Source organism: Nannobrachium achirus (genome assembly GCF_963921795.1).
Source record: "Nannobrachium achirus genome assembly, chromosome: 11".
NCBI classification, from domain to species: Eukaryota; Metazoa; Chordata; class Actinopteri; order Myctophiformes; family Myctophidae; genus Nannobrachium; species Nannobrachium achirus.
Genome location: NC_137820.1, coordinates 33932620 through 33946597, shown reverse-complemented (window position 1 = coordinate 33946597; position 13978 = coordinate 33932620). Strand labels below are relative to the sequence as shown.

General features: G+C 41.9%; 1 protein-coding gene across 1 annotated transcript in view; it reads right to left on the bottom strand.

The window, feature by feature from the left end:
- Positions 1–2583: 2583 nt before the first annotated feature.
- Positions 2584–13978, bottom strand: part of dyrk4 (dual-specificity tyrosine-(Y)-phosphorylation regulated kinase 4) — a gene marked incomplete at its 5' end in the record, with an annotated part of 71884 nt that continues 60489 nt past the window's right edge. The window contains 7 exons of the mRNA XM_080736382.1: positions 2584–4980; positions 5724–5878; positions 6573–6702; positions 7020–7080; positions 8014–8186; positions 9112–9196; positions 9877–10015. Of these exons, the coding sequence (XP_080592508.1) occupies positions 4712–4980; positions 5724–5878; positions 6573–6702; positions 7020–7080; positions 8014–8186; positions 9112–9196; positions 9877–10015 (1012 nt within the window). The 3' untranslated portion in view covers positions 2584–4711. The remainder of the gene's footprint in view (positions 4981–5723; positions 5879–6572; positions 6703–7019; positions 7081–8013; positions 8187–9111; positions 9197–9876; positions 10016–13978) is intronic.

Here is a 13978-nt window from a genome sequence, read left to right as displayed (position 1 = left end):
CTTGGACTCACCTGCTCAAGAAGCCTACTTAGTCAGTAAAGTAATGGTTCTAGTATGTTATTGTACTCCTAAACTAATCACTAGTAGGCAGTACAGAATATCGTCGTTGTCGGGTGGAAACCTTGTATCTCCAAGTTTCAAATTTGTATGTTCTTTAGCAAAGTAAAGCCCTGCTTCATCGTACAAGGCCGTCGCACAAAAGTAGTGAAAACAGCAGAACTACAAGCACACAACGCCTCGCACCTTGTGTGCTTGTAGATCGGCTGTTTTCGCTAGTTTAAATCATTTTTAAAATGAAAAATGCAAAACGAACGGTTTTGGACATACAAGGTTTTCACCCACCAACGACGATATGCACATTTGCATGCACCAACATTGTATATTTTTTGAAGTGCTGGCTGCATCAATTAGCCTACATTTGTGAGGAGCTGGTGATATCAGATGGTGACCTTTAGTCAAATAACATATTTAAAGGTGCTGTGAGTTATATTTACGCATCTTAAAATGTATTCCGTTTACTATAAGAGCTGGGGAGAGACACTTCAACTGGGAACTCCAGGACCTCCAGAATCCTAGGCAGGCTCACTAACCACTCAGCTATGAGAGGTTAGTGAACCAAAAGAATGGCACCAATAGCTCCATCATTTACTATTTAGTTTTCTTTTCTATTTTGTTTAGTTTTTTACTTTTTTAGTAAATTGGTATGCAGCTAGAAGATGTATGGCTGGCTCAGGGAGGAGGACGCCCCTGCCATGCATAGTCCTTATGTAGATGGGTTTTAATAATTCATGCTGTTATATTCTGTGTTTTATAATGTAATGTCTTGTAATGTAATGTTATGTTCTTATGGACTCTTGGAAGATTAGCCCGATGGGCTAAAAGAGATCCAAATAAAATCAAAATCAAACACCCACTTCATTTTTGGGGGAAACTCAGAGAGAAAAAACGTGACAGGCTTCTGTCTCAAAATGACATTTCACACATTTTCTTTAGAAAGGACTGAAAGATCAGAGCGTGTATGAGTCAGAGAGAGATACAAGAGAACACAATTAATATTAGTGATCACTCATCATATTGACAGATAAACTGAAACGTAAATACTACTCTACTAAAAGCCAAGAAGTCAAGAGTCGTGAGACATTTCGAAACATTTATTTTTATTTGATTTCTTCATAAAATACATAAAAATTACTTTCTTGACTTTTGGTGTTTACAAACTATACCCCACGCATCTCAAATCGCATGCTCCATTGAGGTTGTGCTGCATGGATCTTAATGTCCAGGTGTGTTGTAATCTCTGTGGTTTAGTGAGTTATAATTTCAATTCAAACGAGAGGATTGAAGTGAAAAGATAAAATATATGAATAAACGTTGCTGTGAGACAGTTGTTGACTTGAAACCTTGTGCCTTTTCATCATGATAGTTGTTATTGTAGGACATGCCTTTTTTCATACTTTGTAAATAAATTTGATCCAGACAGAATCATTCTGAACATATTGCACAGCTCTGGTTTTGACAGTTCCTAATTCCACACACACACACAAACCTAAAGTGCAAGAATTCTAATACTGCAAGGCACAAACTATCAATAAAAGGATTGTCTTTGTGTCTAACGGTAAAAAATATCAGGAATAGCACAGACATATAAAATACATCCCATACAGTTACAACACAACAAGTAGAACCTTGTCTAATATTTAACAATAACCTGCAATAATCATTATGCTCTGCATTAAAGTAAAATTAAATTTATACCAGACAATATGTACAGTAAATAAATGCTAATACAAATACGCTATGATTCGATTGTTACAATGGTTGAAATATACACAAACTGTCAAATAACATGACCAAATATGCCATAATAAACGTGTTAAATGCGATCAACCGCATTCTAGATTTAGCAGTTTGAACAAGTAGATGTTTTTGACAGGGCACATTTTTTATGTAGTTTTTAAAAAAACAGCTATTTTTGGCTCAGCCTTTATTGCACACAAATATTCAAAAATGTAATAAGTCAATCCATTGACAGTAAAAATAATGTTTAAAGGAAAAGAGCAAGAAAACCTCAAGCATGATCTATTTTTTTTTCTTTCTTTTTTTTTTAAAAGTCATGCAATTAACAAAGGTGCTAATGGGGGGCAGTATATACAAAGTAATGTCTACTGTACTGTCTGAAATCCAAGCTTCATGTAAAACGATCTCAGGTCCAAGACATGAGGCATGGAAACCCATAAAGCAAAATATTAATGCTGTGTTATGGTTCCTATTTTGAACTATTTAGAGCATTCCAACATGTTCATACTGACTGTATCTTTCAACCAGGACAGCTGAACATACTGTACAGTTACGTAAATCAGTGGTTCTCAACCTTTTCAGGCCGTGACCTCAAAATAATAATATTCTAACTGGGGACCCCCACCCTGACGAGCACTAAGAGTTGAGGCATTACATTTTGTATAACATGGTTCTATTGTGAAAATAGCAGATCTACATGCTCACAATGCCTAGCAACGTGAGGCGTTGTGAGCATGTAGATCTGCTATTTTCACTATTTCTGCCTCTAATATTTGACAATTTGGCCAATGTTTAATTTGTCATTTTAGTGGTATTAAAAAGTCCTTAAATTGTCACTTTAGAAATGTGCAGATACCCTACAGTACTTAAACTTTATGTTGATTTATTTACTGTTGAGTGAGAAAACAATGTTGCACATTAAGTTAATCATCTGGGGAGCCCCCAAAATAATTTGGGGACCCCCCTGGGGGTCCCGAGCTCCCGACCCACAGGTTGAGAACCACTGACGTAAAGAGACACATACCAATATCCTGATACTGTACCTTCATGACAAGTTTGAAAGGTTTGATTGATTACACTGTCATACACACCGGACATGTTAAAAATGGAATCCACCCCCCGCCTATCGACCGATTTCTCAGAGTAGCAACCATAACTGCGTTGTCAAGCGGGACCTGTGTGTGCGGCTGTGCACCGACACCGCAGCTACACGGCAGTGCTCTGGAAAAAACAACCCACCACAGGACCCCAGGGGTCCCTGGGGGGGTTCCAGGGGGTCCCCAGCTGAATAACTGACCCTGTAGTTAGGAACCAAAATGGACCCTTCAGGTCTGTTACTACGAGAGTGTACAAATGTATTAAATTAGCACTGAGGCTTTTACAGTATTGATGGGGGTCAAACTGAGGGTACTTTAAATTAAAATGGTTGAGAATCCCTGCTCTAAATAAAAGGGAAGAGAGCTATAACTTCTTTGCCACTTAGATATGGCTGTTGTGCACATTGTCAGACAATTGTTACACAACATTGTCTGCAGACTATTGTTGACGCACCCGCATCAGCAACGATTCACGGTGACTGGGCTTGCCAGCGTCAAATCAGAGGTCTCCAAGGGTGCGTTCGGCAATGCGCACCGGTTGTGTGCTCAGTGTAGTGAGTGCAGTGGGCGTGACGTTGTAGAGTGCGTTCAGTGTGGCTTGTTTACGAATGACCAGTTGAGAGGCAACTGTCAACCTTTTCACTCTGAACTCTGAAGGTAAACTTTCTGAAAAGCAGCAGTTGCTAAAGTAATGTTGCTATTGAAAGGAGATGTAATTCATAACATTGGCATAACTGCTGTTAGTTTACACGTTGATGCGTGTGAAACTATCAAGCCCAAACGACCAATTAAGCTGCAAATGCTGCATTTTGCGGTCATTTCCTCCAATGTTCACAGCTGAGAAGCGCTCGAGACATGGCCATGAAAACCAACCAATCAGAACACCGCACCGACACACCACACCGCCAAACCCCAACTTCTGAGTAGAGTCGGTGAGTGCGTGCACTCAGCACACCGGTGCGCCGCGCACTGGATTTCCGAACGACAACGCACCAAGTGCACCGAATAAACGAACGGCAACATGGCACACCAGTGCGTTGAGTGCGCATTTCCAAACGCACCCCAAGTGTCTAGGTGGAATTCAGGCAACTAGACAGGGGGGCACATATAGAGTACATGCCAAAAAAGTTTGTAGTCCTAGAACCTGTAAATAAGTTAGCATTGTTGCCATTCTGGTTCCATCAGCTCAAAGTATACAGTATATATTTTCTATGTATTTTATTTTGATGGGTTTTTGCCAAATGCCTGAAATAAGGTTTGTGGTTAACACAAAGTTAGAGTTTCCTGCTTTGTTCTACCTAATAAACTTCATCAGTCAACTCAATACCTCACTAGTGAATATTGAACGTTTTACATCTCAGAGCTTTAGTGGTGGTGATCATGGTCATTCAAACATGGTGCAGTTTGCTTATAGCATAACGCTTGCTTTTTTACTTCAGCTGATTGCATGAACTCTTCGGAAATCACAAAAGTGGTGTTCACTTGTGAATATTATCTTGCTGTACAAAACGTCTAACTATCATCAACCTTTATTTGCCACAGAGCTTATTTTCATCAACAATAAAAAAGATAATCAAATGCAAACATCCCACGGGCCTTTTGTCGAAGGAACCAAGAACATGCTAACTTCCTCCTCCTGCCTGCAAATGGCTCTTCTCCACTACGAAGGGAACCCAGAACCTTCCATAACCTGAAACTTTCCCAAACCCGTGAAGTTCTGTGAAGTTCTGTTTCTTTCTTTGACATGATACGGTTCACTTCAGTATAGCAGTTGTAGTGGAAAATAGCCAAGAGATACCGTCCTTCCTGTACCCGCTCTACGGAGACAGCTGCTGACTCTGTTCTGAGCTCCGGTCCGAGCCCACGGACTGTTGAGACTTGATGACGATGTGAACGGACCTCTCTCCGCCCGCTTCCTGTGGCTTGGTGTCCGTGGAGACCCTGTTCCGGCCCCCCTCACACACCTCCTCCTCCACCGAGGCCCCGATGGGCCGCAGGCGCTCGGCGGGGGCCATCTTGGTGGTCCGTGTGGTGGAGTTGTCTCTCTTCAGCTGCTTGTCGCCGCTGTTGCTCTCTGAGTTGACCACTGTACGGTGGAAACACACAACATCTGAGTACTTCTTCTACCATTGTTTTTGTTAATGACTACCAGTAAGACTCCCTAATCGGGAGATAAGAGACCGCCAGGTCGCATGTATACACTAAATGGCCTGTAAGTGGCATTGGTTCCTGAGTGTAGGGGATGTGCGTGGCAAATGTATTGCTTAGGTAGGGCCAAAGAATGCAGGGTTTAGCTGTAACGGGGTCGTGTTCAAGTAGTAGGAGATATGTTAGTATGTACCTTTGTTTTGGGTTGAGATTGGCACATTTCCTGGGGCAATCTGCCCAGATCATGCATGTCACACGTGTCTTCTTCTTCCTTTTTATTTTTTTACTCTCAAAAAAGCATCTGCAATATAGTGCATTTGAAACTACATTGCAGTGCACATCATGGGGTGATCACTGCTTGCCGCATTTGAATTGTTTTATTTTTATTTTTGTTTATTTTATTTTTATTTTGTTGCTGAGTGAGGTCAACAGACAAAGTGACATGAGTGAGTTTAAAAAACCTGAGTGATTTTTTTTTTTCACTTTTTTTTTAGGCAACATCTGTTGGAGCAGTGTTTACAAGAGGGGCATGTGAGAAATTAGGGGCTTGCCAGCCAAGAAGATAAGAGTAGGGCCAAAAGTGTGACGTGACGTGACGTGACGGACAGACGGAGGGACTTGGCGGTCGCAAAAAACACATTGTGGTCTTACCCGGTCTGTTGGTAGGTGGCTTTTTGTGACAGTTGTGCTCAGAAGTGTTTTCTGTGTTGGTGGAGCTCTCGGAGCCTTTCCTGACCGGTGGTTTGGTTCTGGGCCGGACTCGGTTGAAATTCCCCTCCATGATCCACTGGTGCTGTAGGCCTTCATCTGGGCCCATGCGTTTCGTCGGATCCCATCTAGAAAAGCACAGACAAAAGCTAATGAGACAAAGTGAGAACCAATGACTCTCAAACCTTTTAATTTGAAGGACACCTCAGTTTGATATGTACAGTATTAGGCAACAGTCCATTTTGTTCCTAGCTATCAAAAATAATTGATTTGGTGGAACCTGGGGGTCCCTGGCCTGAACACACTTTGAGAATGTTGTGGATTTAGTTCTGTTAATAACAGATTCTCGTACTCATATCAGTATAATGCTGTCAAATATTTACTACCAGTAAGACTCCCTAATTCGGGAGATAAGCGACCGCCAGGTTGCATACACAAACTTGAGAAGGCAATGGTAGCCAGTCAGGAGGGAATATGGGAAACGGGACAGATCCATGTTGATGACATGACTTTAGAGATACTGTGTACCGCTTTGCGTGACTTTAGGGCAAAATTTGTAGGAACAGTGTCCAAAAATGTGTTTTGCAAGAATCTGCCTCAGTGTGTGTGCAAAGTTTGGCATGGATAGGGGCAACGGTGGCGGAGATATGAGTAGGGCAAAAGTGTGACGTGACGTGACGTGACGTGACGTGACGGACATACAGACTGACTGACTGACTGACTGACGGACTGACAGCCGGTGGAGGTTTTGTGACTGATTAATGTGAGTCTAATTTCAAACAAAGGATTCTTGTCAAGAAATAAACCATGAAGGTAACGTACGTGAGGCAGCGCTGAATGAAGTCCAGAAAGGAAGCGTCGCAACCTTTCAGCACTGTGGACAGCTCTCTGGAGTTGGGCTTGCGTTTCTTCCCTTTGCTGTTAGTGATGTTCCTGGGGTTGCCCTTGGAGTCTGCAGGCAGGTTATCAAACACAGGGTTCACTTATCACTAGACACACAACAATTGATTATAGTCTTCTTAGCCCTACAAAGTGAAAATGTAAAAATAGCCGATATATAAAGCTCACAATAAAGGTCTTTGCACACAGGGTCCAATTTTCTGCACAGAAAATAATTAAATAATAATAATACAATTACAAAAGAACACATGCTGTCTCCATGACCTCATGCACACCTCACAATGTTGTCCCGATCCGGACAACATTGTCCGTTTTTCCGTGTCGACCCCTGTGCAAAGGCCTTTAGATACGTTGCGTTAAAGTTCTCACCAAAGAACAGCTTTCTTCTAGATGCCGTCTCCACAAAATCATCAGGAGGCAATCCAAGCACCTGCGAATTGAAGAAACACTGTGTCAAGCAGGGACAAGGTTTCAATTTGACTGCACCAATGAACAGCTCATAGCTTTGAGAAAACAAATGAGGAAACTCTGGTGCAGTATACTGGGGCGTCGCACCGAATTCTGGGCCCTGGGTACAAGGATGCACTCAAATTTTGCTTCTGGGGGGGTCCCTGGAACTAGATATTTTGAGATGGGGGTCCGTGGCCAAATAAATATCAGTTTGTGGGTCCTTGACATGAAAACGTTTGAGAACCACTGACACAGTAGTCTCTCAAGAACAGACCAACTGAGCTCCAGTTAAGTGAAAAGGACCTTTTCTTTGACGATGGCTAGTCAGATTGCTGACATAGAAACATACAAAAAAACCTTAGAAGGATTCAAAAGACACTTATAGAATCGGGTCAAAATTCTAATTTTCACAATTTTTCAAAAATAGCAGATATACAAGCTCGCAGCGCGGCACTCGGTGCCGCACTGTGAGCTTGTATATCTGCTATTTTTGGAGCGGTGAAAGCGCTCCCAATGAACAGGTATGTCCGTGGGTATGTCTGTGGCTGGGTGGCTGGGTGGGTGGCTGGGTGGCTGGCCGTGTCCGTAGCCTGGCAATACCTTGAGTGGCCACACACAAAACACTAGTTAAAGGAGGGGCGCTGTTTTGTGCAGGCCAGGCACACTCACCACTCACTCACAGGCACAGTTTACACTCACTCACTCACTCACATAGGGTACAGCTGCTCAAATTCACCGCTCCACTTCGAACCGAGGTTTGATTTTTCAATAGTTAAAGCATAAAATAATAATACACAACAATGTGTACCCGTTCTAAATGGGTTAAAGTATACAATAATTAAGGCCCCTCCACCTTGGGCCCTAGTTACTCAGTCCCACCACCCCCCTTGTGACGCCCCTGGGTGCAGCGTACCTCCATGATGCAGGCGATCTGCTCCACCTCACTCTCCCCAGGGAACAGGGGGTATCCTGTGTAGAGCTCGGCCAGGATGCAGCCCAGGCTCCACATGTCGATGGCCATGCTGTAGGGCTGGCCCAGGATCACCTCCGGGGAGCGGTAGAAACGACTCTGGATGTACGTGTACACTGAGGGGGAGGAGGAGGGAGGAACATTTTTATTCGCATATTATGACTTTTCCCTTTTGCTTTTTACACTATTGTCAATCACAATAAAATACTTATCTGTATGTCTATGAATACAAATATCACTATTATTTTTATTATTATTATTACAATATCGTTGCTGTCAGGCAGAAACATTGTATCTCCGTTTCCTAACTTTTTTTTCTCGTAAATGAACGCCCTACTAGGGCATTCACCAACTATTCGAATATTTGAATATTCGAATATCAAAGTCACTATTCCACGTTGTTCACCGAAGTGGAATATTCGCTTATTTTATTGTTTTCTCTTTAAAAAATATATAGTTTATAAAGCTTGGCTAGATAGGAAGTCATAAGAATGAGTTGTCAATGATGAATGATAAATTTGTTAATGCTCTATACCAGGTGTTCTCAAACCTTTTTAGGCCGTGACCCCCAAAATAAACATATTTGAAATGGGGACCCCCACCCTGACAAGCACTTGGAATTGTAGGTATTACATTTAATGTGACTCGGTTCCGCAGATAAATATTGTGAAAATAGCAGATCTACATGCTCACAACTTAGCATGTAGATCTGCTATTTTCACAATGTTCACCTCTTGCTTACTTAATATTTGCCAGTTTGGCCTGTCCTGTTGAATATTTGACTATTCGAATACTTTGAGGTCGAATAATTCTAATACAAAAAAATCACTATTCGTGAATGCAATATACACCCTACTTGATCACACTACAGCGTCACACGAACGCATCAAAAGTAGCAGATCGACAAGCTCAAAACACGACGCAGAGCAGCGCATTTTGAGCTTGTCGATCTGCTACATTTGAATTTGAATCCCGAACCGTTTCGGACAAAATGAGGTTTCCAGTTTCCACCAGACAGTTATGATATCCTTAAACACTCACCCCTTTGCTGTTCATAACAGCTAGAACCAAAGTCCACCACTTTGATGTTTCCCCCCGGCCCTCTCTGGGATAACAGGATGTTCTCCTGTTCACAAAACAGAGGTAAAAACGTTTATTCCACACAAGATTTCTTTATATGCTCCTCCAGGGGGTGCTGTTGCACCGTACATTCACAGCATAGGGGTAAAGTTGGTATAATAGTATGTACTGCTGATTGACTTCCCTAAAGGGCGCCCTAGCATCATCATTGTTCTATTGTACATTCCATCATTTTAAGCAGTTTAAACCTGGCATCCCTATTTTGAGCACGCCATTACAGGCGCACATGGTCAAAAGTCTAGAAAAAACATGCAAAATATCACTGTGTGATACTGTCATACGACAAACAGGCTTAAAGGTTCACCCCCAAAATGACTTTTTTTCTATCGATTACTCAATCCATTGAGTTCAATAATATATATATTTTTTTTGTTTTTGTCGCATTCCTAAGCCAATTACTTCATTATAATAAACACACCCCGTTGATTCCGGATGGGTCTACAAAAGTGTCTCCTCAAATTATTGGCTTCAGAATGCGACAAAAACTAAAAAATATTATTGAACTCAAGTTTCCATGGGGTGAGTAATCGATAGAAAGAAAATATTTTGGAGGTAAGTCATTCTGGAGCCTTGATTCAACATAAAGGCCCGTTCTGAGACTTGGCCCGGTTGCGTTGGCACATCTAACCCTGGGAGAAGGAGGGATCAGTACAGAAGAGCCCATACCGGCTTGAGGTCACAGTGAATGATCTTCTCCCTGTGCAGCATCTGAAGACACTTCAGAAGAGCGTGGGCAAAGCGTCGGATCAGAGCCAGGCTGAAGCCCTGGAAGTTGTTCTTCTTGATCAACTCGTACAGGTTCACCCTGTCAACAAACACACAAAGCAGGGGCGTTCAATCACACAGAGCACTTTTTGTCACACGAAAAAACAATCATGTCCCATTTGCGAGAAAGATTATTACCAGCCATGACAGCATATGGCTGGTGTTCACCTTGTTAGTTCTGTGTGGTGCGCAACAGCGTTATAGAGTGTATGCGCGTGCATGAAGTGAATGGCAAATCGAGTCAGGGGCGTCAATTGGGTATGGCAGGGGAATGCAGCTGCCATACCCTGGGTCCAGGGGGGAAAATAAAAGTTACTTTTAAATATAAATCCATGAATGTCTCTTTGTCTATCTGTTCTGGTTATTATGTTGTTAAATTACAGTAAAATAACTACAAATGCAAAATTTTACAAAATGGTCACGTTTACTAACATGCCATAGCTGCACTTGAACAACCATTCCAGGCTGCCATATCCAGCCCAAGAAACTGTAGAAACTGGGGGAAAATAGAATTTACTTCTTAAAATAAATGTATCATGCCTGTTGCTAAGGTATGGCAACAAGACTGGTGTCTTGCACGCACGCGCCATACCTTAGCTTTTTCTGAACTGAAGTCACTGAATCGAGTGGCAAATCGTGTGGCGTGAGTGGCAAAGGGAGTTTAACGTAGTTTAATGCAATCAGATAGGACTTTTCTGTTTGGATGTATGGGCTGTTTTCTTTTGCCACTCAGTAGGCGTTCCCGCATAACTTCCGGGTATGATGATGATGTTACGCGCATACCCTCTATAACCGTGAAAGACGCAGTCATGAAACGTTACAGGTAAGTAGTAGGAGACGAATACGTGGTTCGAACAATGCCGCTTGAGTCCACAGATACTGGTAATTCAACAAAATGATTCGTGGAAATTTTGACATGTAAACAGATTAAAAAGAGATGGTCAACTATTTGACCACTACTTAATGAAAAAAATTAAATAATGACATCCTGAAATTGGTACAGTATATCAGTACTGTCAGACATTGATCTTCCTCAGTATTCACCCAGAGCTCAAGGATTTAACATATTTTGTTTTGTTAAAGGTATCACCCCTCTCATGGGTGAACCTGCTACTAAATATTTCAGGAACACACATACTGTGTGTATATATATATATATATATATATATATTACCATAAAGTTGACCATCTAAGGATACATCTGGCAGAGTTCACCCGTTTCACCATACTCACTTCTCACATGTGATACAGTATTCCATTGCACCGATCTGGTGTGATCTCATTGCAAGATGGTCTCTAGTTTATTGAATAATGAATCTATTCATTCATTCACTCATTTGGGTTGTTTATTATTCATTTATTTAGGTTTTGTTGAACCCAGTGACTTCTTGGTCAACCTTTTGAAACTGGTGCGTTGTAATTTAAATGTCTCTGGGAGAAGTGCTTTGGCACTGGCCTAAAGGCCTTTCCGTTATTATTTTACTTATAATAATTACAATTATGAGTGGTACTTTTTTTGTAAAGTAGCTGTAGATCTTTTTATAGGGGTTCAAATGGGGTATTTAACTCCAGTCCAAATTTGACAGAGCAACTTTCACTTGTAGTGGAGTCATATTATTTGACTGAGGTACTTTGTGTCAAGTACTGGGGTACTTTGTGTCAAGTACTGGGGTACTTTGTGTCAAGTACTGGGGTAGTTTGTCCAACACTGTACTGTATATCGTCGTTGTCGGGTGCAAACCTTGTATGTTCAAAACCGTTCGTTTTGTATTTATCATCTATAAAATGTACTAAACTAGTGAAAACAGCCGATCTACAAGCACACAACGCCTCGCATCGTGAGGCGTTGTGTGCTTGTAGATCGTCTGTTTTCGGCTGTATGATGAAGCAGGGCTTTGCTTTACCAAAAGATGTACACATTTGAGACTTGGAGATACAAGGTTTCTGCCCGACAGTGACGATATGGTTTGAACTTTTTGTGTTTTTTCCGTAAATGAAAGCCCTACTTGAAAATACAGTGTTACACAAAAGGATCAAAATGAGCACATCTACAAGCTCGAAACGTGGCGCAAAGCGTTTTAAACTTGCTCCTGTACAGTATGTGACACACAGCTTGAGCTTGAAGGTCTGCTATTTTCAGGCAGGATTCCCTGTATAAAAAGATGTATTCATTCCTCCTCCGTGAATAAACAGACCATGCTAAATATGATGTTAGTCTACAGTTGCGACTGACACATACTAAATTAAAATAGTTGGGCGCTGGAACCATAAACTCTGAACTGTTAAGCTCATACCCTGGAAAGTGGAAACAATCCGGGTGGCTGGGTGATTTCTGCGGGGACAGATAGAATGCAGAGGGGATGTGCCATCCTGCTATTTCTTGCTACTCGGTAATAAGCATAATCTTCTTTGGGCGGTGTAACGGGAGCCTTCACACTATGAAGCAAGCAGGGTAAAGAGATAGGGCCATAATCAAGGCATTAACTAAGGGATTCAGTGACGGTAACACAAGACAAGGTGCTGGTCCCAAGTCGTCCTCTAAAAGGTCATTGAAGGAGTCTGCCACACAAAACTATCTTCTGTCCCCTTCTGCCAGATATGGAGGCATGAAAGCAATATGCTGCTTTTCCGCTATGGGGTACTGGCCTCGACTCCACTCTGTCCTGGCTGCTGGTACCAGCTACTGTGTTTTCCACTGCAGATAGTCAGGTGCGTCAATTGGGTATGGCAGGGGTATGCAGCTGCCATACCCTGGGTCCAGGGGGGAACATAAAAGTTACTTTTAAATATAAATCCATGAATGTCTCTTTGTCTATCTGTGCTGGTTATTATGTTGTTAAATACAGTAAAATAACAGTAAAATGAACTTTACTGCAAATGACCCCCAAATGAATATAGACCACATGGACCCCCATTTGAAAAGATATCGTGCCAGGGAGCATTTTGTTGTTGCATTAGCTGTAACTGTCTGTAATGTAGGCGGTGTCCGTGGGGAGATAACAGTGGAGAGAGTGAAAGCTATGACCCAAAGAATTCTTCTATCTAATATACTCTCATTGGGCTAACTTCATCCGGTGAAATAACATGTGATGAAGTTAACCACTTTCATATTGTTGTGTACGTCATATGGGCAGAAATAAATAGGGAAAATAGAGCTTGTACAGTAGCTAATTTGGCCATTTTTGAACACTTCTGAAAATAGGGCTAAACAAAGGGCTAAATGGGGTTAAACTGTTCCTTATTTTGCTGTGGACTCACTGAAACCCCAAGGATGAGGGTCCTGGATCACACTTTGAGAACCACTGGCTAAAGAAAACAACAGCGACTGTACTGTCTGGAAACAATCTCTATCTTGCCTGTACAGGCCAAGGTGAGAAATAGGCCATGCAGTTGCTCATAATCGATTAATTTCACAATTTAAAAGCATTCGGATGCATTCGGATTCGGATACAATGCTCAGCTTTCGCAGCACGCCTCGTTTCCACCCAGCTGTGTGTTCTGATTATACGTTTGTTTATTCCATTCATTTCTATGGGAACCTCCGTGATCTCCGGTGTGTACAAAACAACTCCTTCCGTTTCTTTCCTGTGCAGAATTTGCCTTGAGTAACATGCAATGTTTTTTCCCAGAGAGACTGCATTGCTTTGTGTACAGGGAAACAATCAGAAGATGCCTTTTCAACTCAGTTGCTTAACTGTGTTAATAATACGTTTTATTCATAAAGCGCTTAACCCTCTAATGTATACGGAAGTGAAATATTGCGTATCACACACAGCTGTGTGGAAACGGCGGAAAACAAAAACAAGCCGGGTCAAGTGCAGTGGAGTTGAAGCCGGTACCATGAAGTGGAACAGCATCGTAAACACACTGTGTTTACGAGCTTGCGGCTTGCAGCAATCACTTAAAATGAGTGTATGGAGTCCTCTACCAGGTGAGATCACCGAGCATCAGTGTTAGACAGTAACAAGGTAAGTAGGTTTACTCACATACAATAATACTACAA